Source organism: Perognathus longimembris, chromosome 26, assembly GCF_023159225.1.
Source record: "Perognathus longimembris pacificus isolate PPM17 chromosome 26, ASM2315922v1, whole genome shotgun sequence".
In the NCBI taxonomy this organism is placed as follows: domain Eukaryota; kingdom Metazoa; phylum Chordata; class Mammalia; order Rodentia; family Heteromyidae; genus Perognathus; species Perognathus longimembris.
Window position 1 is genome coordinate 2,685,592 of NC_063186.1, and position 27,066 is coordinate 2,712,657.

A 27,066-nucleotide genomic window follows, 5' to 3' on the forward strand; every position below is an offset into this window, starting at 1 on the left:
CGTCCAAAGCCCAGGACAGAAAAAAAAATTTTTTAAATTGAACAAATTCAAACTGTCGCCTTTTCAAGAAATAAAGGCTTAGGAACAGTGAGCATCTAGAGCTTGCTACTGCTTTCCTTCCACCTGTGATGAAGCAATTCTAACTGGTTAAGCAATGGTGCTAGGTCCATTTGCCCCAACACTATTGGATAAAAATACCATTTCTACCAAACAAACAAATGAAAAAAAAAAAAGTGGTGCTAGACCACTTCCACTCAGGTGACAAGACAAGGAAGACTTCGGGGGTCTGATGTCTAGTGACCTTCATCAGAGGTAGGTTTTATTATCTAGGCACCATCGTCTTCACAACAACCCGCCAGACATCCTTTCAAAGAATCTAACCTGAATCACCGAGGCTATTTTAAGGGTCTTGTCCTACAGAAATGGATCTGAGGCCTACTAGCTAGAAAGCCTAGGTCAGAGGTCTAATCCGTGACAAGCAATAGTAGCAGATCTTAGTTACAGAGAGGCGTGAGAACATTAAGCTCTGATGCAACAAAGGAAGGCATCGCTGGGCAACAGCTGTTAGTAGAGGTGGAACTAAACTAAGCAAATATTCCATTTAAAAAAATCTAGGTACAAATATTGACAATATCTAACTCACAAACTAGGTCTTCTGATAGTCCTGCGTTTTCTATTCATAAGTTTTCCTATTTAAGAGTGACCTTGGGGGGCTAGGAATATGGCCTAGTGGGAGAGTGCTCGCCTCATATACATGAAGCCCTGGGTTCGAGTCCTCAGCACCACATATACAGAAAAGGCCAGAAGTGGTGCTGTGGCTCAAGTTGGCAGAGTGCTAGCCTTGAGCACAAAGAAGCCAGGGACAGTGCTCAGGCCCTGAGTCCAAGCCCCAGGACTGGCAACAACAACAACAAAAAGTGACCCTGAAGGTTCCTATTTGTAGTAATTTGTAATATTACTCAATTACAAATTTAAATCATGTTTTCAGACTGGAAATGTGGCTTAGTCGCAGAGTGCTTGCCTAGCATGCATGAAGCCCTGGGTTTGAATCTTTAGTACCACATACACAGAAAAGGCTGGAAGTGGTGCTGCGACTCAAGTGGTAGAGTGCTAGTTTTGAGCAGAAGAAGCTCAGGGACATTGTCTAGGCCCTGAGTTCAAGTCCCAGGACTGGCAAAAAAATAGTAATAGTAATAATAGTGAAATAAAATAAAATCACGTTTTCAGTCATAAACCACTTGCATGGTTACTTGGTTTGTAAGGGAACTTAAGCCAATTGCACGACCACTCAGATCACAAAGCAATTTTTCTATTTTAAAGTGCATGATAGTAGAAACTGTATGCTAATGAAGTACTTCCAACTCTTTCTCGGGAAATATCTAAGATATAATTTCTGAAACTGTAAAAATAGAGTAGGAAAAAGCATAATCATTTTAGTCATAACCAAAATCATAATACTGTCAAACCTAGCAAAAGATATTCAGTGGCATTCTACCAGGATCATTATCAATGAGTCAGAGCCTAGCCAATATGTTAATTACCTCCGCTGATAGGTAACAAGAATGTTGTGTATTAATCTGATCAAGAAAAGAGAACAGATAAGGCAGACAGAAAACACATAACTATCAGTGTGCAACACTAAAATAAATTAAGGAAATTATAATTTTTAATTCATAAAACACTACCTTATAACCTTATTACATACTTTAATATAGAAATATGTACATGATAATAAGGAAACTAGTTACAAAACAGGTAGGTAAGACACTATTCATCTGAGAAAAGCAACATGTATATGAATTATTCCAAGGGCATCTACCAAACTATTGATAAAACGTTATTTCAGAAAGTTTTCTTTTTGATGTTCTAGAATTTTAAAGCTGAACTATCATTGTAAAATTGTCAGTCTCTACTATTGTATTTCTTTTGGTAAAGAAGAATGACCAAAAGCTGATTATTTGGAAAAAAAAATTTCCCATTAGAAAACTCTGTGAACATTTTAGAAAAATCCCATTTTTGCACAACACTTGAATTTTGGTTGTACCTGTCACTTGTTGGAATTGAACTATCGTAAGACAAGTCTCCTTCGGAGGCCTGGTGCCATGGCTCTGCTTGCCCCAACAGCTAGCTACTCAGGGGACAGAGATCAGAGCTGCAATTTGAGACTAGTCTGGGAAGAGAGTTATTGAGATCCCATCTCAACACAAGAGCTCCGAGTGGTGGTGTGCACCTGTCATTCCATCGATACAAGAGGAGGAAGCAATCGGTCCAGAGTGGCATGGGAAAAACTGGGAGACCTCATCCACAAAACAACTTAAAAAAAGGGGCGGGGGGGCTGGGGGTGTGGCTCAAGTGGTGGAGTGCCTTGCGTAGCAAGTACAAGGCCCCAAGTTCAAACCCCAGTAAGCAAGGAGGGAAAGAGGGAGGGACAATGAGGTACTATCAAGTGAGCTCACAATTTTTAGAACTAATAAAAAATAACTGACATGAAGGTGTACTGAACAGCGGGTGAGCTGAAAAAAAGCAATGGTAAAATGGGAGGTGAGTCAGTGAGCAGAAAGCGCTCAGGGGGCTGGGGATATGGCCTAGTGGCAAGAGTGCCTGCCTCGGATATACGAGGCCCTAGGTTCGATTCCCCAGCACCACATATACAGAAAATGGCCAGAAGCGGCGCTGTGGCTCAAGTGGCAGAGTGCTAGCCTTGAGCGGGAAGAAGCCAGGGACAGTGCTCAGGCCCTGAGTCCAAGGCCCAGGACTGGCCAAATAAAAAAAAAAAAAAAAAAAAAAAAAAAGAAAGCGCTCAGGACGTAGCACAGGGAAAGAAGACCATGAGGCGTAGGAGACGCGGTGAAGGGGGCTATTATTCATAGAGCTGGAATCCCGGGAGACACAGGGTGGGGGGAGGGGAAGAAGATGAAGGTAACTTCTTGGAATTTCCCCAAACTGATGAGAGACATCAAGCCACTCCTAGGAACGCAAAAGTAGGTAGGATAAATATAAAGGAAACTATCAAGTACTAGGAAGACAGCTACAAACAGGGTAAAACAGAAAAATCCCAAAAGCAGCTGCAGAAAAGAGACACTACCAACCAAGAAGGAATAGGATGACCACGGACAGGGAAGCACATTAGGTCTGAAGAGACATGTGCAACATAATTTGGTCTGCAGCTGCTTTATTATTCAGGGGTGCACATGCCAATTAACGTACACCTAGGATATCAAACATCTGCCAACCATATCACCCTCCACCCAAACCCTATGTCCACATTCCACCTGATGCTCCAGAAGGCCTTGCTCAACAATGACTTTATGTCCCACCAGATCAAATTCAAACTTCAGGGTGCATCTGACCCAAGTGTGGCCAGATTCTTTAAGTTCCAGGTCACATCTTACAGAGTGAGGAGTCTGCTTGGGGGGAAGGCATTTTTCAGTTGTTAGCAAGAGAATGCACTTAGAGAGAGAAACAGAGGAAGAATGCATGCAATCTTATCTTTAAATGGTCTTTTTGATTCATTTTGCAAGTGCAGTTATTTAAAACGAGAAGGAAACAGAAAAAGGGAACCGTATGAACTATTCATTCTGCAAAATCAAAGGAAAAGGAATGAATCAGTGGCTCTTGGTTCTCACCTATCTCTTGCAGTATGTACTGCTGCACTTAGTAAGGGTCTATACATAAGTTCAATGACATAGTAGATCCATGGCATAGTATACATTTTTCTTTTTAAATAGTTTTTGCACAAAGGTGTTTTAATTTGACATGTCAAACAATAGTCCACATTTTTTTTTTTTTTTGCCAGTCCTGGGGCTTGAACTCAGGGCCTGAGCACTATCCCTGGCTTCTTTTTACTTGAGGTTAGCACTCTACCACTTGAGCCACAGCGCCACTTCTGGCCGCCTTCTATATATGTGGTGCTGAGGAATCGAACACAGGGCTTCATGTATACGAGGTGGGCACTTTACCACTAGGCCATATTCCCAGCGCCACATTTTTTATTCACCATTGCCTCAAGTGTAAACCAGTACTTTATGTGACAGTTAACCCAAAACAGAACACTCTAATGTGCCTTCTCAATAGCATGTGTCTTCTCCTAAGTATTTTATTGTATTTGTGAATTTTAGCTAGTCCTCTTCTCCTCTAACCCCCATGAAGATGCAGTACCTCCACAAAAGCCTGGTAACGTTCTAGTTCTTGTTGGTCACAGTGAAGCTCCATAATTATATTCCAGGAAGCTCCCTAGCAACTTCCTAATATATCTCTCTTTTTTCTTTCATCTAATTTGAGTAGCTTTTGTGCCACACACCCCCCCCCCCTTTTTTCTTTTGGCTGCAGGTACTGGAGCTTGTGTAAAATGAAGGTTACACCACTTACCTCGCACTGCCTCTGTGACAACCAAACAGGACAATGAATATTATGTTATTACCACTGCTCTGATGTAACGGCTGCAATCACTACAAGTAACCGCTAGATTGAGCTCCTGTTGAGTGTAGGTTTGTCACCACTTGCTCTTATTTTTTCATGGTATGTGTATAACATACCATATGTAGAGAACATATACAAATGAGGTGTATTAGTGAAATCTTATAGGATATAAACAACTGAACACACATTAACCAACTAGAATCTGTATTAATCATGAGCTGCTTTTCTATCTGTTCTATACTCACAAAGTTAATTTAGTTTTCCTATATCAGTATAGGGGTAAAACAACGATATTCCCAAACGGTACCTTGTTAACCTGAAAAAAAAATGTATGCATCCTCATCCTTCTCACCTCTACCGTCATCTTCCTTTTAAAATCTATTTTAAATAGTTTGAAAATCTTATCATCATTTAAGACAAGAGACTTGTAATAATGAGTATCTAATGGTCAGGAAAATAACCTGGGGCAAAGTTTAAAATACCAATACATCTTAACAGGTAAACCCCACTACCAGAATCTTCATGCTTCATAAAAGCCTGTGTCCAGTATTAATTCCATCTCTAATAATTGTGTGAAGGACAGTCTATATAGATTTTCTATATTTTCAGATTTAGAATCCTTAGTAAGTTTACACCGATCCTAAGAACATATTTAATAAACTGTATCTTAAATGAAGCCACAAATTTCATTTCAGATCAAATTTGTAAAGCCCTTCCTTCCTGTGCTTACTATTTAGATATTGGAATGATTAGGTGGGTGTGGTGGTACGTGATTGGTACCCCAGCCCACAGGAGCCTGTGAATTGGAGGCAGCCTGTGTTACACAGCAAACCCATGTCGCAAAAAAGAAAGAGGAAGGCAGAGAGAAGGGACGTGGGAGAGGGAGAGGAAGGACAAAGAGAGAAGGGAGGGAGGGACAGAGAGAGAAGACAAAGAGAGTGAGAGACGGGGAGAGGGAGAGAGGGGAAAGGAGGGGGGGTAGCAGGAAGATGAGATGGGAAGAGAGGAAGAGAAGAGGATAGAGGGAGGAAAAGGGAGAGCAGAGGGACACAAGACAAGACGAAACAAACATCACACCAAGTTTCTCATGGGGGACTTTCTATGGAAAATGCACTAAATTGTGCATCAAAATTGAAAAATAAAGATTGGTATTAATTTTTTAAAATATCTGCTCTTTGGTAAAAGTGTATTATACTGTCAGTCTCCAGACTGGTGGTTAAACATTATTTGAATAGAAATTAATAAGGGGGGGCTGGGGATATGGCCTAGTGGCAAGAGCGCTCGCCTCGTATACATGAGGCCCTGGGTTCAAGTCCCCAGCACCACATATATAGAAAATGGCCAGAAGTGGTGCTGTGGCTCCAGTGGCAGAGTGCTAGCCTTGAGCAAAAGGAAGCCAGGGACAGTACTCAGGCCCTGAGTTCAAGCCCTAGGACTGGCAAAAAAAAAAAAATTAATAAGGGTTTTTTTTGTTTTGTTTTGTTTTGGTTGTAGGCTTGAATTCAGGGCCTGGGTGCTATCCCTGAGTTTTTGCGCTTAAGGCTAGTGGTCTACTACTTGAGTCACATCTCTACTTCCAGTTTTCTGATGATTAACTGGAGATAAGAGTCTCGTGGACTTTCCTGCCTGCCATGGCTTTGAACTGCGATCCTCAGATCTCAGCCACCTGAGTAGCTAGGATGACAGGTGTGAGCAGTAGAAACCAACCATTTTTCAAGTACTCTTAAGTACAGTCCACTTAGCCCTCACATTGTATAAGTGAAACATGGCAACTAGGATCCTATTTCAGAGACACAAGGTCAAAGGTACTCTAAGAATCACATATAAACACAACTTCTAAATTAAGCCCTTTCTTCCTTCTTACACGACTTCTAACCTGGCTAATGGTGCTCTAAGTGGAATCTGAATATTTTTGGTCAAATGGAAAGAAAAGAATATTACAGTGGGGTAGAGGAAAGAAGCATCAGTTGCACTATTCACTTAAGAAGGGGGTTTAGTACCCAAATCAGACTATTTGAGAATTTAATCAAGGGAGAGCTAGGTCTGAGGCCATGAGGAAATGGAGGCTAACTGTATCTGTAAATTATCTGTGGTTGTGGTTGTGCTAGCAGCACTTTTTCCTTGTCTTAAGCCTCTGTTTGAGTCACAGGGGTGAATTAGAACTTCTTTTAGAGAGGAAGAATCCTGCTTGCAGTTATGCCCTCGGGAAATGGTTTCACAATCCTTACCGTATTTTATAAATAGGGTTACAAAAAAAAAAAAAAAGATTCCCTTTAATAGAAATAACAACTGCACAGACAGCTCAACTTTTCCAGCAACAAATAGAAAAGTTCAGCTACATGACTAAACAAACATCTTTGTTCACATATAGGATCGGTAAAAGGCCCGTTATTTTGGCAAGAGGAAAGAAGAGATTAAAAAGAGTAATGATACCCCTTCAAACAAATAGGAAGGAGCAGAAAAGGAAGGGCGGGTCTAAAACTGAAGCTTCTTCTGCCTGGTTCGAGTGAAGACCATTTTCCCAAGCATAGTATGTCAGAGAAAGAACAGCTCACGCTGAGAAGAATGAGCAACAATGCAGACTCATGAAGATCCTTCTCTCAGAGTTGCATGGGGGGGCGGGGGGAGGGGCAGAGACACAGAGACAGAGGAGCCTGAGTTCTAGGTCAGCCTGGGTTATATAATGAGACCCTGTCTCCATTAAAAAAAGAAAAAAGAAAGAAAGAAAAGCCTTCCTAAAATGACCTTCCGTAAGCTCCTATGTATATAGCCATGTGCATTTTTTCACTTTTATAATTATTAATACATACTGATGGGTTTCACTGTGACATTTCTAAATGTGCAGTCTGCTTTGCTGTATCGCATCTCCTAAATTGCCCTCTTTTCTCCTGTATATGCATTATTTCATTATTTTGTAATTGATAGGGAAAATTGTTGGGGTTTCTTCCTGCTCATTTTACTCAAAGGTCTATATTTAAAATAAGGAATAATAAGCTCTAGCAATATGAACTAGAATAATTACTCATTTTCCGAAGAGGAAATTACTTAGGCCTTAATACTTACCTGAACCTCTGAATTAGAGTCAACAGGCTGTAGTGAAAACCAAGTTTCTTTGCCACTGTGGTGACATAAGTCTTCTTTTTTGATGGCTACTTTTCCTATAGAAAACAAGTAAAATAATATGAGAAATCCTATTTTGCATAATCTTGAGACTCCTTAACAGTATTATATATAAAACCACAAAGTTTTAGAATAATATGTACCTATTGATACAAAAAAAGCCCATTTCTATAAGTTTTTGTTGTTGTTGTTTTATTTTAAAGAATGAAGTATCTCCTTTCCCCTTGTCCCTTGGCAGGCCCTTTTCTGGTGCACTTTAACTCAGGAATTAGACAAAAATTCATTTGTATTTACATGCAATTGCATGTTTTGGTGCTAATTCAGACTCACAGTTTTTTTTATCCAGAGTACTTTCAATATAAAAAGCAAGGCACAGGGCTGGGGATATGGCCTAGTGGCAAGAGTGCTTGCCTTGTATACATGAGGCCCTGGGTTCAATTCCCCAGCACCACATATACAGAAAACGGCCAGAAGTGGCGCTGTGGCTCAAGTGGCAGGGGGCTAGCCTTGAGAAAAAAAAAAAAAAAAAGAAGAAGCCAGGGACAGTGCTCAGGCCCTGAGTCCAAGCCCCAGGACTGGCCAAAAAATAAAAATAAATAAATAAATAAAAAAGCAAGGCACAATGGCAGTACAAATTAAGCTTTCCAGTTGTTAAACATTGGGGATAACCATACCATCTTGCAGATGTATCTGCATTTAGCAAAGGCAGAAGTTCTATTTGAGTAAAAAGGAAAAACAGTATCTTACACATCGGTAACAAAAGAATAAACCAACTTAAAGTTACCTTATTATTAAAACTTCACTTTACCAAAGCTCCAATACGTTTAAAACTCAAAGCAGTCTAGAGTTCCTACCTCTTCGCCTCTCCAGGAAAGACAAAAAGAATAAAGCAGGATGAGAGGAAGAGACAGAGAAACTCACATTATGATGAAGTATTCGCCATGCTGGTAACAGAGCATTTCCTTCCTCAATTCAAGTTTTAAGAAGTAGACAAAATTTTGCATATGACTAATTATTCCAAAGTTTTACCTAAAAATCCTCAGCAAAGGATATACACTAACAGTAAAAGCAATTCACTCTTTAATTTTTTTCAAATCAGAATTCTAAGTACTCCAATTCTTCATACCCTTTCACTCAGGGCACACACAAACTGGTCTTTTAGACTGACCCTTGAAGACCTTAAGGAAACTACTGTAAGTATGGCCACGGGCTGATGGCTCAGACCTATAATCCCAGCCTCTTAGAGGGCTGAGCTCTGATTATTGTGATTGGAAGCCAGCCTGGGTACCTCCAATCAACCACCAAAAAGCCAAAATGGAGCTGTGGCTCATCTGGTAGAGCGTTAGCCTTGAGCACAAAAGCTCAGGAAATGTCCAGACCCTGAGTTCAAACCCCGTAACGTACTCTCTCTCTCTGTCTCTCTCGCGCGCACTCTCGCTCTTTCTCTCTCTCTCTCTCACACACACATTCTATGCTTAAAATGGTCCCAAAGATTGTTCTACTTTAGTGTCTCAAACTTTCCCTAAAACAAATTAACTCATTATTTCACTAGCCATGAATTTACTGAGCAACGAATTTCCCAACAAATCATTTAAAGGTATAATTTCATTTCCCCATTGTCCTAACACTCATAGACAGAAAGAGCTGAAGCCAAATATACACACAACAGATACTCTAGGAGTTCCTTAAAATCCAACCAGGACAGGAAATACAAAAAGAAATAAAGGAACTGTGGATAAAAGGAACCACCTTTGTTGGTCTCTAAGGTGTTTGTGTGTGTGTGTGTGTGTGTGTGTGTGTGTGTGTGTGTGTATTTTTAAAGTATTCTTAGCTTTCCAACACAACTTTTAAGCAGCATTTTTTTGTTGTTGTTTTGGTTTGTTTTTGCCAGTCCTGGAGCTTGAACTCAGGGCCTGAGCACTGCTCCTGGCTTCTTTTTGTTTAAGGCTAGCAATCTACCCTACCCCTTGAGCCACAGTTCCACTTCTGGCTTTTTCTATGTATGTGGCACTGAGGAATTGAACCCAGGGCTTCAGGCAAGCTAATCAAGTACTTAACCGAAAAGCCACATTCCCAGCCCCGTAAGTGGCATTTTCTTGCCATTAATTTTTAGTTACCACATACTCTTAGAAATACCAACCCCAGATAGATCCTGTTTCTACTTAGAAATAACAGAAATGGTTGAAAGAGTAGATAAGATGCCAATACAAAATAGGACCAGATGATTGAAAAAACTCTGGCGAATGGCCAATACCACAACTCAGAGCCACTGGCGGCACTCCGAGGCCCTTAGAAGTGCATGAGGTTTAAGGTGGAGGCACTTTGGTATGTGCGGTAGACTGGTGTGTAAATGGTCTCCAACAAACCAGGCTTCCTGGCATCTAGGCCACTGTATAGTTTTCTCCAGCAATGACTCTGGGTTTGGTCATGGAACCCGCTTTAGCCAGTGAGACATCAATGATTTAATAGAAGCAGAAGCTCCTGGGCTTGGTCTAACAGAAGCCAGAGATCACACAGAAAGAGTAAGAGCCAGCTAGCCACCAGGACCAACCGTCAGACATGGATCAGACCACAGAAGCACCAGTCAGCTTTCCAGAAAGGTAAGGATCACAGAACTGCCCAACTAAGCTCAGAACACACTGGCAACTCAAAAGATCCTGTGCAAATACCTAGTTGCTATATTATAAGCCATTCAATGTGGGGTGATCTGTAAATAGCAAAAAGCAACTGGCACAGATGCTGGAAGTGCAGTCACAGGTAGCTCTTAACTAGTGGATTCGACTTCAGAGAGCTCAATGGGTGAGGAATCCGCAGCTCAAGACCCCAACTATTTTGAAGTCTTAATAGTTCAACCAGGCCTTAGAAAGTAAATTGGCTTGTCAAAAGTCACAGCAAGGGCTGGGAAGGTGGCTCAGTGGTAGAGTGCTTGCCTAGCATGCATGAAGCCCTGGGTTTGATTCCTCAGTGCCACACAAGAAAAGCCTGAAGTGGCGCTGTGGCTCAAGTGGTAGAGTACTAGCCTTGAGCAAAAGGAAGCTCAGAGACAGAGCCCAGGCGCTGAGTTCAGGCCCCAGAACAGAGCAAAAGAAAGAAGGAAACTGAAGAGTCCGCATGTATGTGTAAGAAGCAAATGGAGATTCACATTAGGATGAGAATCTCTTCCTTGGCTTTCAGCAAACAATCAAGAGTCAGATTGAACTTAAAAAAAAAGAAAGCCTGTATGAGAGAAAACAAGTATTTGTTATGTGTATAGACAGAAACTAACATATCTAACAAGTAAGAATGCTGAAGAGCTGGACAGACTTGGTACATGCCTGTAGTTGAAGCTACTTTGGAGGCTGAAGTACAATCATCTGAGTCCATCAGTTCAAGATTAGCTCAGGTAGGGGCTGGGAATATGGCCTAGTGGTAGAGTGCCTGCCTAGTATACATGAAGCCATGGGTTGGATTCCTCAGCACCAGATATAGAAAAAGCCCGAAGTGGCGCTGTGGCTCAAGTGGCAGAGTGCTAGCCTTGAGCAAAAAGAAGCCAGGGACAGTGCTCAGGCCCTGAGTCCAAGCCCCAGGACTGGCAAAAACAAAACAAAACAAAAGATTAGCTCAGGTAAAACAGTCACATCTGATTTTTGTTTTTTAAAGGAGTGAGGGACTGGAAATGTTGGCTCACCTGCCCACCAAGTGCAGGCCCTGTCATAGTCAGTATTGCCCCCTCCCTCCCAAAAAAGAAATAAACATATATTTATTGGTCACCAATATACACAGGAAGAAAGTCTATAATTAATGTTAACTGTTCTATTAGAAAAAACACAAAAACAGATTTTTGTTGTTGTTGTTTTGTTTTTTTGCCAGTCCTGGGACTTGGACTCAGGGTCTGAGCACTGTCCCTGGCTTCTTTTTGCTCAAGGCTAGCACTCTGCCACTTGAGCCACAGCGCCACTTCTGGCCGTTTTCTATATATGTGGTGCTTGGGATTTGAACCCAGGGCTTCATGTATATGAGGCAAGCACTCCTGCCACTAGGTCATATTCCCAGCACAAAAACAGATTTTTTTTTTTTAAGATAGAACAGTACTATAAACTTTGGATAAAAAACATCTGAACCATTTAATCACTTAATGCTTTTTGGACATTTATCCGATGAGGTACTCTGTGAAACATAGCCTCTACCTTCTTAAGTACCCCATTTATCTTATCTGGACCTAAGTGGTAAACTAAGGAGCAAGCACAGAGAAGACAGGGGCTCAGGGCCCAGCAAGGCGCACCTGAGGAGCAACAGCTAAGCCGAATGCACAAATCTAAAAATCCAAGTCACAAGTAAACACCAAGTCTAGAGAGAACAGGATTCGCAATGGCAAGCACATATCCTTCTGCAGCTTAACACTTCATATTTAGAGAAATAATGAGTAGCACCTCAATGTGGTAGTTAAAAATAATGATGAATTGTACCTACCTATACGCAGGTCTCTTTGTAAAACATTCTTATCATAAACATAGAAAGACAAATACTGGAAAGTTCGTGGAATTTCAAAGTAAAATTCTTCACTGAAAAATGGGCTAAAGAGAAAAGGGGAGAAAGCTCACTACTTCAAATAATGATCACTATTAACAAATTACATTTATTACTGTCAATATTAAAATCACCTTCAAGTATCTTTTCAATTACAAACATTACAGATTACAATTTCATGGAAGAACTTAAAAAAAAAAACAACTCCAAAATAATTTTGAATGCTAAGTTTCAACCACATCCTATCCAGACAGAGCAAGATGAATTCAGAAGATCTTCCCTGACAGCATGTATCCTACACAAATAGCTGCCCGGCATTCTCCGGACAGAAGATACAGGGGACCGTCTGGGCTCACGCTCGCCTGAAGTGGACCCAGTGAGAACACAGAGCATGTCCTAGACGTGTGGGAATACCACAATACTGTACGACACCCCAAATAGGTAATGTTAATGTAAAATATTACTTTGAAAGTACATTTAAAGAATTGAACCCGGCTATTTATTTTTCATCAACTTCGAGGGATAAATTACATACAATCCGGTTTAGAGTAAGGGGTGGAGGACTTGTGATGCATTGATAAGCCTGTGAGGTATTCAGAGGCTTGTGCTCCTTATACAGCTGCACCACCGGACTTGCCATAGGCAACCAATGATTCAGTTTCTGCCACAGTGGATCTGTTCCACAGTTCCATGTAAGTGGAATGAGGTAGCATGCACTCATGCGTCATGCTTCTCTCCTCTGCTTAATGTCAATGAGGGGGTCCCTACCCTCCTCCCCATATGCTGTATATAAAGTCGTTTCCTCTATACTCCACCATCTATTACACTAATGATGTCATTTCAAACTGTTAAGCCAGTTTGGACAATTAAAACTAAACCTGCTCTGAGCCTTTTTCTAAAAGCCTTTTTCTGGGCCTATAGCTTTCAATTCTAGGTAAGTAAGATTATTCAGGGCAGAGGTGAATGTTTAACTTACCAAAAAAACTATTTTCTAAGTAGTCATGCCATTTTATTTGCTTACCAGCAATATGTGAGCATTTCAGTTGCTCTTGATATGGACAACCTTTTTCATTTTACCTCTCCTAGTGAATGTGACATTATAAAGTTACACACTTGTGAACCTTCTATCCTAATCAGGACACAGAATATTTCTATATCTGCAGAAATTTCCCCTATACCTCTCTGTAGTCACCTCTGCCTACTGTTAGCCAGTGAAATTTCTACCTTGTAGGTATTTTAAAATATCATCATGAAATGTAGTTATCATTAGGAAAAGCTGAAATTCAAAGTATCACACTCTTACAGAAGTCATCTCTGATACTGTCCAGAAAACAAGTGACTTTGTTTCTTAGTTGTTCTAAAACCTGGCAAACCTTCTCAAAGTGGATCTGTCAAAGTCACTAGAGTCTTCTAACTGGTTTCAACAGACACCATGCCTAAACAACTATCAGGCAAAGATGACATGTTGAGGTATTTCTTTCCTTGAATTTTTTCATAAACAATTATAACTTGGGGGCTGGGGATATGGCCTAGTGGCAAGAGAGCTTGCCTCGTATACATGAGGCCCTGGGTTCGATTCCCCAGAACCACATATACATAAAACAGCCAGAAGTGGCGCTGTGGCTCAAGTGGCAGAGTGTTAGCCTTGAGCAAAAGGAAGCCAGGGACAGTGCTCAGGCCCTGAGTCCAAGGCCCAGGACTGGCCAAAAAAAAAAAAAAAAAAAAACAGGAAACAATTATAACTTGGATAATTTCTTTTATAGATCACATATCCACACTAATAAACGTGTGTGTGTGTGTGTGTGTGTGTGTGTGTGTGTGTGTGTGTGTATGCCTATCCTGGGGCTTAAACTCCGGGCCTGAGCTCTTTTGCTCAAGGCTAGAGCTCCACCACTTTGAGACACAGCCCCACTTCTGGTTTTCTAGTGGTTAACTAGAGATGAACGGACTTTCCTGCAGGGCTGGCTTTTGAACCATGATCCTCAGATCTCAGTCTCCTGTCCTGGGGTAGCTAGGACTATAGGTGAGCCACCTGTGCCCAGCATACACTAAAGTACTTTCGATTTTACAGATGCCTGTCTTATGAAGAACTTGATAGTCACGTCTACAATCCCACTGCTCAGGAGGCTGAGACAGGAGGCTCACCAATTCCAGGCCAGTCTGGGCCAGACAGCCTATCTATGACCTCTCTGTCTCTCTACCCCAGTTCCTCCATTCTCCCTTCTCAAAGAGGAGAGAGAGGAGAAGATAGAGGGGGATGAAGAGAACACAAAGGAAACCATTTCCCTGAAGTACAGTTGCCTTAAGTCATGCACACAGTATTTCATCCATTATGCCTTTTTATTTTTGCTGGTCCCGGGGCTTGAACTCAGGGCCTGGCACTGTCTCTGAACCTCTCTGTATATTAAAGGCTAGCACTCTTTCACTTGAGCCATGGAGCCACTTCTGGCACTTTCTGAGTAGTTTTCTGGAGATAAAGAGTATTGCAGACCTTTTTGGCCTGGGCTGGCATCAAACCTCGATCCTCACATCTCAGCCTCCTGAGTAGCTATAGGATTATAGGCGTGAGCCACCAGCACCTAGTTTTACGACATCCTTCTTTCAACAAGACTCTTGTCTGAAAATGACTACATTTTTCCAGCATCGCTGTGCTAGAAGTATGTCCACAAACACTGTTACATTCTAACCATACTGTCAAAGTGCAGTAACACTTCCAAAGATGAAAAGGCTAAGAGTTCATTCCCTAAGAATGCACTAATAATTAACTTGTTAGAAGCTTCAGAGCTATTATGATGTGGAGAAATAAGATAATGAAGTCCTTTGAGGAAAGTAAAAACAAAAATGGCAAAATTAAGCATTTGCTGATTTTGAGGACAAACTGAGCTATATGAGAGAAAGATGAATTCAGCTTGTTCCCCAAAAACCCAAATGACAGAATGAGAAACCATTTTATATCGTGAGGCAATGAAAAGCCATATAAAAGCAAGCAGTGCATCTATCTTGTTCCTGGCATGTAGCAGGATCTCATTTTAACCACCATTAACCAGGTAAACATAAGCATTTTCTAAGAGTCAGAGGAGTTCAAAAGCCAAACAGGCTGTTTTAGGAGTCAGGCTGTTTTAGCCATCAGTTCACTGGAACCTAATTAATCAAATGCCATATGATCACTTGTCAGAACTACTGTCAAGGAGCCCAGCAGAAAGTTAGTCTGGCTCAATGAACATTCAACTCCTTCAAACTCCATTTCTGAAATTCTAAAAATAAACTCCAGGGCTGAGGAGGCATGATTAAAGCTGTAGAACACCTGCCTGGCAACTAAAATGCCTTCAGTTCAAATCCAAGAACCATCAAAAACAATTAATGTAAATGAAAATAAATTCCTAATGTAAATACAAGTTTCAAACCAAGAAAGTCTTCTGGCTGATAATAATCTGGAAAAATGCACAACATCAGTCAATCAGTCGAAATCATCTAAGTGATCATGTCCAATTTTTCTACCCACCTTAAAGACTTTTCAACAACTTGGGTACGATAGACTTCTTCCTGGTCCAAATTTATTGTACAGAAACAATCTCTCATTTTGTTGGGCCCGAGATATGGCAATAAATTTTTAGCTTCACCTGTGGGCGAAAAAAAAAATTAAATATTATCAGCTCCTTCATGCTAAGCCTTGTATATGATGAATGCAATTTGAAGGAATACATTATAGGTAGCACACACATATATACATGTATATATATATTATATGTAGCACAGAAAAAGCCAACCACTAGTGATTAGGGAAAGGTTAACTTCCTCCACAGGAGACTTAGACTGAGGGAAGGAGCCGAGTGGGATGGGGTGCCTGGAAGCATTTTACACACCAGTTCCCCCCACCCCTACCCTCCCTCCCTACGGGCAGTCAGTTACTGGGGCTCCCCACCCATCTAGCACCAGGTCAAGGACTTTGTCCCTCTTTCCTGAATCATCATGACTTCTACCAGTGTTTCCATCAGCACATAAACAAGGGTACGGAAGTACTAGAAGAAAAAAATAATCTCCATTCCAACCCCTCCCTTTTGCTGTCAGTCAACTCCTGCACTCGCTTCTGAAAGGCATCCTCTCCACGCACCGCCTCCCTTTCCCACTTCCCACCCACTCGGCTCCCTCCCAGGCAGGCACTGAAACGCGCACCAGGGTCTTTCTCCTTCTCAGATTTAACTTGGCAGCACCACTTTACGCAACGGGACGTTGCACTCCTCTCTAAGATGCTCTCCTCTCCCTCGGCACAAAGCCGCTGCCCTGGCTTTTCTCCTGCCTCACTGGCCTCTGGCTCCTCTACTTCTCACCTCCAAGGCCCACAGTGGACCACTTCCTTTCCTTCCTCTCAGGGAACCCCTGCCATGTTTGGTGGGAAAGCCGGTGCTTCCCGGGCCTCAACTCCCATCAGCGCTGTGTGTGAGCACCCAAGCGTCTCCTCAGCTACCCAGCAGGCCCCAAACGAGCCACCTGATTTCCTCCCTAGAACACGTTCTCTCCCTAGCCTCCCTCCTCCCCCCTCTCACCATCCCCCTGCGATCCCCTGCCCCGTACCCGGTCCACCTGCAAGTCAAGCAGAACGTCCAAATAAACACCAAATAACCCAACTACTTCTTTCCTTTGCTGCCACCATCTGAATCCAAGCCATCACCATCTGTCATTTGGACAAAGCGTTTCTTTCGGAGCTTTTAAATATGCGATGAAGTCAGCCACTCCTGCGCTCCATCGCCGCCACATTCCACGTCGAGCCAAGCCTCGTCGCCATACCACCGTTTATACAGTCCCAGCTTGTCTCGCTGTGTTCTTCTCTTACCCTCTTCAGCGTCTACTCTTCCTTCTGTTCATCAGCCATGCCAAGCTCGCCTGGAAAGCTTTACTCCTACATGTTTACTTGGCTAGTGCTTTCCTGCCATTCAGGTCTCCGCTCCAATGTCACTTCCTCAGAGAAACCATCCCAACCATACTATCTAAAGTAGATAACACCGGCAACATATTCTATTTCTCTGCTCTGTCTCCTTGATAACATCCACAATGATCTAAAATCTGTTAATTTTTTTTTAAAGCTTTGTCTTTTCTTTCTGGTTTTCCTACAAGACCAGTGAACTTGTTGATTCTTAAGCTCTAAAACAGTGACTGCCATATAATAACCACTGGAGAAATTTAAAAAACAAAACAAAACCCAGTAAGTCTAGTTCTAAAGTTCTTAGGAGATACTCATGAAGGAAGAAGAACAATTGATGTTCGCTGAAATCAAACAGTACAAATCTAAGAAAGCAAGAGTTGTGGAGTCCACATTCCTGTCTCATCTTAAACGCACTGGTTCCGAAAACTCACTGACACACGGTTTTCCTAATCAAAGTCTGGGCTAGATAAACCTCATGTGGTTACTTAACAACATCAAGACACAAGGTAATAAAAAAAACAAAAACATAAATATACTAATGGAGCTGATATACATACACGCCCCACCCCCCACTAATCCACGAAGAGGTAACGATCCTTCATGCGTTCTACTTCACTGACAGCACACTGGCCAGCCCCACCCAACCCCACCACACTGCCTCTCACTTTTGCTGCTCGGTTACATAGTTTTAGGAGAAACTTAATTTTTCCAAAGCTAGTGCTTTTATTTTTGTGAAAAAAGTTAGGTGGTGAAGAAAGGTGGCCACACCTGTTTACAAAGTAAGCACTCCCTTCCCCTCCCCCCCAAAAAAACCAACAAAAAACTCCAACAAACAAAAACATAAAAACGAAACTATGGGAAAACTCACAACCACGTGCAATTATGTGTTAATTACAGTAAATCTTAGCTAGGCACTGATGGCTCATTTCTATTATTCTAGGCACTCAGGAGGCTGAGATCTGAGGATCATGGTTTGAATTCAGCCTGGGCAAGAAATCTCATGAGCCTCTTATTTCCAAGTAACCAACAAAAAGCTTGAAGTTGAGCTGTGACTCACGCGGTAGAACACCGGCCCTGAGCAAAAAAAAAGCTTAGCAACGGTGCTCATCTGAGCTCAAGCCCTAGCACCTGCACAAAATGTACAGATCTTTACATCATTCTTTTAAGGCATCGATTTTACTGCTCTTTTCAAAAATGTCCCGTGAGGTAAGCAGCAAGCCGTCAGTGCAAGAGTCGACGAACATAATTAGGGACTGGCTGTGTGCACGCACGTCATGCGCATAATAGCCATCCCGCAGCTATCTATAGTGCCATCGTATTAATCACGTCTTGAATGAGCTTGGTCTAGAAGTTAGGAAATTACTGCACACGAACACACAAGTTTCACAAGGTCGTGCAGGAAGTGCCCGTGGGTTTAGAGGTGTGTCCCAAGTGAGCACAGGATCTTCCTGTGGTTTGCCTTTGCCCACTTCTGCTGTCAGCCTCTGAGCGCCCTACAGCCCCCCCACCCCACCCCCAACCTCAAGGTGAGAAATCAAACTGAAACATATTTGGTGGGACTCTCTGCTGGGCTAGGTGAGGCCGATGGTTCCTATAGCCCAGGTAACTTTGCCAGGCTCATACGGTAACCAAGCGAGCTTGGCGTGGCAAACAAAAGAAAGGCCCCAAACCAGATGCTGGCAGAATTCAAGGCTATTCAGACAGAAGATGTATCGGGGTTTGTTTGGTTGGTTTTGTTTTGCCAGTCCTGGGACTTGAACTCAGGGCCTGAGCACTGTCCCTGAGCTCCTTTTGCTCAAGGCTAGCGCTCTGCCACTTGAGCCACAGCGCCACTTCTGGCTATTTCTGTGTATGTGGTACTGAGGAACTGAACCCGGGGTTTCATACATGCTAGGCAAGCGCTCTACCACTGAGCCACATTCCCAGCCCAAGATGTACCTTTTGTGTGTAGAGTGTATAGGTGTGTTTTCTGGGAGAACCATTCAAAAGCAGAAAAACTACTGGGTATGGCAGTACATGCCTGCAGCCCAGCACCTGGGCAGGGGAAGTCTGTAAGACTCCTATCTCCAATTAACCAGGAAGCCTGGGATGGCTTTGAACTTGAATCCTCAGACCTGTTTCCTGAGTGGGTAGGATTATAGGCATGAGCCACCAGAGCCAGTTTGCCTAGGGATTTTTCATAAGTAAAATGACCCAGAAAACTGAGGGCAAGCCATAAAAAAAATTCTTAATATACATAAAAAGCTTTTCAATATAACATTAATATGTGACTATACAACAAGATCTTATCAGCTCTTACAAACAAGCACAAAACTTTATTGGTAGATAAAACATAATCTCTCTTAATGGCAAATAATTTCATCAAGCATATTAACAAGGAAATAGGATTAGCATGTATGATTAAAGGATAAAATGATAGTTTTATTCTAGTTACATCAGTTCCAGAGTCACTTAAGAGTCTATTCAAAGAGTTCTCAGTTTAAAAAAAACAAAACTCTATGAACTCATTGAGGTTTAGCTCCTGTCTTCAGCAGACAAGTGACTAGCAGACATCTCTGTGAACTTCTTACAAAGAACCCTTTCACGCTAGTTTCTATCCATCTCAAGATAGATTCTTCTTCCATTCTAAAGAACTCATCATCTCATTCCAAATTTCTCACAATAATCGCTTATTAAGTAACTCATTACTTCAAATATTTGATAATAATGAATTCTTAGTAGGAATAAACACTTTTAATCTCTTCCTCTTAATCAGCTGGGTGGTAAAGAAAATGTTTTGGTTTTTACCTTATTACCCCCACATTCAAACATCATACCAGATAAAAACAATTCATGGGTAAAGTATAACATTTCAGAACCAGTTAATAACCAAACTCATGAGTACAGTCAGGTAAGAATCCTCAAATATTCTAATAACAAGTCTCCAGAACATTTGCCAACATGTAATCTTTTGGCCTAAAGAGGCAACGTTGGCATCAGTTTGAACCTAAGCTTAGTGAGAACTTTGATTCTGAAAGAGGATGAAGTTCCTGACATATCCACGTGGTTTTCTTTTCTTTCTTTTTCTTTTTTTTTTGGGGGGGGGGGAAGGGGGAAGTCCTGGGGCTTGAACTCAGGGCCTGAGCACTGTCTCTGGCTTCCTTTTGCTCAAGGCTAGCACTCTGCCACTTGAGCCACAGCGCCACTTCGGGCTTTTTCTGTGTATGTGGTGCTGAGGAATCGAACCCAGGGGCTTCATGGATGCTAGGCAGGCACTCTACCACCTAGCCACACTCCCAGCCCATGGTTTTCTTTTAATGCCACTAACATCTTCTTAGTTTTTCCAGCTGTATAATTTACAAGACACTTTCACATCTAGTAGTATCTCAAGCTACCCTAGGGATAACATTTCAAGGTAGGCATTTTCTAAAGGCTGGTTCTCTTCTCAGTCAGTTGAGAAACAACAATAAACTCTATCTTGGCAGAGCTCACAGTATAATAATAGAGGAAATATACAAATGATTTCTATGAAATGTGCTATAATAAGGAAATGGACAGAACTGTAACTCTCCAGCAGCAGGAAGACCCAACCAATTCTCTCTGGCCAGAGAGCTAGGTGTGCCTGCACATGGTGGCAAGAACATCAGATAACGAGCTTATTTCATCTCCTATTCTACTCCTAAGAGATGGGGGGGGGGTCACAGAAATCTTGTGGGAGAGGTGGTATTCACCATCCCCACTTCACACAAGAGTATGGAGAAAGTTGGGAATGAAGATCCAGCCCAGGTGACTAACTTCACGAGGTCTCTAAGCTCAGGCACTTAACCACACCCTCGTCTCTACTTTGCCAAACAGCTCTAAGTCATTCTAAGTCTGAAAACACCAGGGACACACCTGTGGCATCATTATTCCACAGACCAGACGTAAGCAACAACACATCTCCATATTCACACCAATCTTTTTTTTTTTTTTCTGCCAGTCTTGGGGCTTGAACTCGGGGTCTGGACACTGTCCCTGAGCTTCTTTCTTTTGCTAGCACTCTTACCACTCGAGCCACATGCCCAGCCCCTCACCCCAGTCTTTATATTTGGGTCCCTTGTGAATTGGGTCTCTCTGGGGTAGATAAACCCATTTATAACAGAGCATTGGGCCCTCTCAACATTCTCATAATCTGATTTGATGGGCCAACAGCAAGCTGCCCAGACAAGTACTAACCAAAAAGGGCAGCACGAAGCCTGGTAATATACAAACCAGAAGCCCAAATTACACCGGGTATGGCCTTTGGGGAGGGGACGAAGCATGCAAACGGGCTTCAGGAATACTAGCATTCCCGCTCTCCAAGGCACAGCAGGTTCAGATCAAAGGCCAGAGCCTGGAGTACTCTCTTAATTTCCTCTATCAAGAGTTCACATGACCACTCCAGGATACCCAACAACCAACCCCGACAGTTGAGTACATTTTACAAAGCCAACCTGACACAGCTGTCATGGATTCCCAGGCACTGACGTTGCTGTGCCGATCTGATACCATATACCTTGTGAAGTATACAGGAAATTACTTTAAAAACACAGAAATGAAATCGCTTTAGAAGGTTGTGGACCATGATTTGTCACAAAAGCTTAACAGGCCAGTGGGCCCTCTCAGGCGTGGAGAGGTGATGTGGACCCACGTGTCGGCAGGTTGGGCAGCTCTTCATTGTCAGTCCACTATCATTCCCTTTCTGTGAAGTCAGTGCTGATGACTGCCACTCTTGAGCTCCCTAGCCTACAAAACCCACACATCGGCCACATGAAAACGGAAAACTGTACTGCCCAAGGTTCTGAAGCTCTACCAACGCTGGATTACTACTGCAGTTTACAAGGATGACAAAGTATAAAAAAAGAAAGAAAAAAAAAAGGAAAGTGGTCAAAATCTGTAAACCCGAGTCACTCTGGTCTGACTGGTTTCCCAAATATTAGAGATGCAAATCTTAAATACTTAATATAAGCTGAGTGGGCACTCAGGAGGCTGAGACCCAAAGAACCATGGTTCAAAGCCAGGTAGAGGTAAGGCAGCAAAGTCCAAGCGACTCTACTTCTAATTAACTAGCGAAATGCCAGATTGGAGGGCCTGGCTTAAAGAGCCAGAATGCCAGCTTCGCAAGCAAGCGAGCCAAATGAGACCAGAAGCCCCGAGTTCAAATCCTAGCATTTTTAATCCAAATTCTGAAGTATGTTTTGGACCCAGGAAAGAAGCTTCGCTGCTGAAACATTTAAGGCGGGCAGCAGAAGTACTTCCCCGGCGTCATCTCTCAGGTCCCAAGGGCCTTTCGGGAAATAAAAGGTGAGAAAATTTAATATCTCGGTTTCTGAAGTTCAAGAGGCCAAGATCAGTTAGGACGTCCCGTCGCTCTCCACACCACGGGAAGGCAAGACAGAAAGGTCGACGTGAACATGGGACATAAAAACACACACAGGCACAGTGGTGATCAAGAGGCGGGTGGGGAGGCCCGGGCGTCATTAGGGGCGCTGGGGGGGGGGCACCCCAGCTCTCTCCTTCTCCCCCCAGGGAGGACTCAGTGGGGATTCTCTTCTGTATGTACGACGTGAAACCTGTTTCCAATCGGACGCTGCTCACTAAATCAGGAAATTTTAAACAAATCTTCAGCCCCCCCCACCCCCCCCACCCCCCCACCCGACCCCAAGCCTGATCTTTTTCGAAACAGGAAAAAGGGGGTGCAGGAAGGAAGAGGGGTGAACTGTGTCTGGGTAGTGGTAGTGGGGTGGGTGGGGGGGCAAACCACATTTTTTTTGTTTTTTGTTGTTGTTGTTTTTAACAGCCAATAACCCAAGGACGGGAACCGACCCACCCGTGCGTCCCAGGCCGGCCCACCCGCGCTCACGAGGCGCCGCCCGCCCGCAGGTGGGGGCGGGAGTCCCGCCCGGCTCCCCCGCGCCCCGTCACCCCGGCTCCCGGCCCCGGGGGGGGGGTCCACCGCCCGCCGGCCCGGGCCGCCCCGCTGTCCCCGCCCTCCTCCGCCTCCCCCACCCCACCCCACCCCACCCCCCGGGCCGCGCCTCCCGGGGACGGGCGCCCCGCGCTGCCCGCAGCCTCCCGGAGGCCCGCGCCGCGTGAGGGGGGCCGGAAGCGCCCCGCGCCCCCCCGCCCCGCACCCCCCACCCCCCACGCACACACTCACTTCCTCCGCGGCCCCGTCGGAGGGCGGCCCCGGCCCACGCCGCCGCGCCGAGGCGACGCCTCCCTCCCTCCCTCCCTCCCTCCCCACGCCCCTCCGGCCTCGCCCGGCGCCGCGGGCCCTCAGCCGCCCCCTCGCCCGCCGCCGCCTCAGCCGCCCCCCTCGCCGCCCCGGGGGCCCCGCGGCCCCGTCCGCCCCCGCTTACAGATCTTGCCCCGCAGGCTCTGCAGCACCCGGACCTCGCGGCCGTCCTCGCCCCCCGCCTCGGCCCCCGCCGTCGCCGTCGCCGCCTCGGAGGGCGCCGCCGCGGGAGCAGCCGGCTCCGCCGCCGCCATGGTGCCGCCCGGCCCGTGCCGCAGCCCCACACCGCCTGCGTAGCCCGGCGAGGCGGGGCCCGGCGCGGCCTAGGCCCCGGGAGAGCCGCGCGCGCGCGCCTGGCCACGCCCCCCGCGGGGCCTCCGCCCGGCCCGGCCCGCCCCCACGCCTCCAGGCCACGCCCCCCGCGGGGCCTCTGCCCGGCCCGGCCCGCCCCCACGCCTCCAGGCCACGCCCCCCGCGGGGCCTCCGCCCCCACGCCGCCAGGCCACGCCTCCCCGCGGGGACTCCGCCCCCACGCCGCCAGGCCACGCCTCCCCGCGGGGCCTCCGCCCGGCCCGGCCCGCCCCCACGCCTCCAGGCCACGCCTCCCCGCGGGGCCTCCGCCCCCACGCCGCCAGGCCACGCCCCCCGCGGGGCCTCCGCCCCCACGCCGCCAGGCCACGCCCCCCTCGGGGCCTCCGCCCCCACGCCGCCAGGCCACGCCTCCCCGCGGGCCTCTGCCCGGCCCGCCCCCACACCGCCAGGCCACGCCCCCCGGCGGGGCCTCCGCCCGGCCCGCCCCCACGCCGCCAGGCCACGCCCCCTGCGGGGGGCTCCGCCCGGCGAGCCCCGCCCTCCCAAGCCCCACCCATGCCACCGGGCCACGCCCCCCGGCCTCGGCCTCGTTCGCCACGCCCTGGGCCACTTGCCCAGCTCGCCCCGCCCCTCCTAGGCTCCGCCCTTCCCGGGCCTCCGCCTTAGCTCGCCCCGCCCCCCTCCCCGAAGCCCCGCCCCCCGCCCCTCCAGGGACCCTAGCTAGCTGCTCACCCGAGGCTGAGCTCTGAGGATCGCGGTTCAAAGCCAGCCTGGGCACGCTGTCTAACCACCCCAAACCCAGAAGAGCTCAGGGACAGAGCCCAGGCCCTGAGTGCAAGCCTCATCACCCACTAACAACAACAACAACAATAATAATATCATACTCGCTCACTTCTTCCACTCAGCAGACTGGAAGATTTCATTTGTAGGAAAAAAAGAAAATTCTGCCTTGTATTTATTTCCCTCCGTTATCGTCTGCCAGAGTGACTGACCGACCCGGAAGTGGAACCCTCTCCTTTGACATTACAAGCTAGCTTTTAGGGGCCTGTTCCTGTCTTGACAACATGTCTATCTGTGCCAGCGTCCTCTGATTTCCCTCCTTTGAACCCAGATAGATAACCCTGGGACTGGAGACATGAAAACAACTTAACATAAGTGTAAAAAAAAAAAAAAAACAAGAACAAAAGCTTGCTTTCTTCTTCCCCCCCCCCCCCCAGCCATTTCCCTACTGCAGATCTCAGAATTGACGCGCTGGCCACAGAAACGCGTGGTCTGTGCCCCTGACCCACCGGAGTCCCTTCCAGTTCCTCGGCTTCTGAATGAAGACCTGGAGACGTGAGCTGTTTGAACTGAGCTTTGCTTATTTGGAAGAAATCTTTTGTGAAATCAATGTCTCTCCTTAATGGAAGCTGTTGGGTAACGTTTGCGAGACTGTTTTCCCTCCGTGGCCTCCTAGAGCGCTCGCCCTGCGTCTTGAATTCATGCAGGGTTCTTATTTCTTCATGATGTTTAGTAACTGGAACGACATTGCATCACGCAAACTTGCGCTCGCTTCCTTCCTCAAATTATTAATGAATGTGTTTCGAGACGAGCACGCCTAGCTCTGCCTTCTCCATTCTAACAAGCAACCATTCACTACTGTCTTCCTATTTCCTCATCATCATTTTTTCCCCTTTTTTCTTCTTCTTTTTTTTTTTTTTGTTTGGTGCCAGTACTGGGGCTTGAACTCAGGACCTGCGCGCTGTCCCTGAGCTTTTGTGCTCCGGGCTTGTGTGCTCTACCACTTTGAGCCATGACTCCCTTTCTGGCTTTTTGGCAGTTGATTGGACATAAAAGTCTCCTGGCTATTCCTGCCTGGGCTGGCTTTGACCTGGATCCTCAGATCTCAACCCCCTGAGTCGCTAGGATGGCAGGCGCGAGCCACGGTGCCCAGCTTGGACAAACCTCTTGATCTGGCTGAGCAGATCTGTCCTTCCCTTCTGGGGCGCGGGTTCCCAAGCTCTCAGCTTTAACACTGAGGTGCCCTGCAGGAGGTGGCCCTGTGAGAATGGAGGGGGGGGGGACTGGAACGTAGCTCACCCAAAGGCCTCTCTGGCAACAAAGCTCAAGGCAGGAGCAGTCTCCTCAGGACCGAGTCAGGGACTCAGGCTCAAGGACAGCTCAGTCCCCAGAGTCTCGAGTGTGCGAGGCACAGGGTGGTTGGAGCCATTGTGCACAGCTCCTGTGGCATTTGTTTTTTTTGTTTGGGGGTTTGTGTTTTGTGTTTTGTTTTGTTTTTGAGGTGAAAAGGTTGAAAGCGAGCTCAACCCCCACAGCTGCAGAAAGCCATCTGCAGAAGAGAAGCAGCGAAGAACGACGTTGGGGTACAGGCAGGGACGCCCCTGCGGCTGCAAAGGGAACCCACAAGCCAGGCGGTTGCACACCACCCCCACCCCCACTGTGTGACGTGAACAAGACTCCACGGGCTACGGAACCATTTCATGTCCCCCTTTAAGGCATTTTCTCCACCACGCCTGTCGTCCTAGAGACTCAGGAGGCTGAGAGCTGAGGGTCGCAGTTCAAAGCCAGCCTGGGGCAGGAGAGTCCGCGAGACTGTGATCTCCAGCGATCCACCACAAACCAGAAGTGGCGCTGTGGCTCAAAGCGCTAGAGCGCTAGCCTGGAGGTGAAGAGCTCAGGGACAGCGCCCAGGCCCTGAGTTCAAGCCCCAACGACAACAAACTCTTAGGCCAGGCAACAGGGGCTCACGCCTGCAATCCTAGCTCCTCAGGAGGCTGAGATCTGAGGATGGCGGTTCAAAGCCCACCCACCAAGGCAAGACTTATCTCCAATTAACGATTAAAAAAAAAACAACAAAAAAGCCAGACGTGGAACCATGGCTCCAGGGATCAAGTGGTAGAGGGCTAGCCTTGAGCAGAAAGAAAATCTCAGGGACAGCAACCCAGGCTCTGGGTCAAGCCGGAGAACGGACACACACACACACACACACACACACACACACACACACACACAATCTATCTCATCTTCTCAGATATCCAGCGATCCCAGCCCCCTCCTCTCACTGTGTCAAATCTCCACGTGTCCATCCTTCCCCTCTGGGCCTTCTCCCCTCCATTCCCCGAACACGCCACTGCCTGGAGTCTCCTCGCTTCTCGCAGGAAAGGCTTGCCTGTGCTTCTTTGCGCCTCAGTCTACCATGCGGCTTAAGCATTCCCGCCCCCCACCATTCGCTCCATTCTCCCTCTAAACTCCCCCCACACACACACCCCAATCCCAGCCTGGCCCTCCCCAGATCCTGTGCACAGTTGCGCGTGGGCAGCCGGCAGGCGCGGAGCGGCCCCACGGAGCCCGATTTAGCCGTGGGGAGGAGGAGGTGAAGCCTGGCGGCGCTCGGAGCCGAGGAGGGGTGCGGGGGGAGGAACACGTTTCACCCTGCTCCACAGATGTGCCAGGGGTGGGTGGCGTCCTCTGTGGCTCTGAAGTTCCCCTGCCTGGGGGGGCGGGGTGGGGGTGGAATCTTCTGATGAACCCACGGCCGTGGGCATGCGCGTCT

At 46.1% G+C, this 27,066-nt stretch overlaps 1 protein-coding gene across 2 annotated transcripts in view; it reads right to left on the reverse strand.

The window, feature by feature from the left end:
* Rasa2 (RAS p21 protein activator 2) overlaps positions 1-23,477 on the reverse strand; it is a 57,870-nt gene extending 34,393 nt beyond the window's left edge. For both annotated transcript variants that reach the window (XM_048334922.1, XM_048334921.1), the window contains exons 1-4: positions 23,326-23,477; positions 15,548-15,665; positions 11,989-12,092; positions 7,483-7,577 (exon numbers count right to left, since the gene is read on the reverse strand). In XM_048334922.1, coding sequence (XP_048190879.1) covers positions 7,483-7,577; positions 11,989-12,092; positions 15,548-15,665; positions 23,326-23,455 — 447 coding nt within the window. In that variant the 5' untranslated portion in view covers positions 23,456-23,477. The remainder of the gene's footprint in view (positions 1-7,482; positions 7,578-11,988; positions 12,093-15,547; positions 15,666-23,325) is intronic.
* Between the last annotated feature and the right edge of the window lie 3,589 nt (positions 23,478-27,066).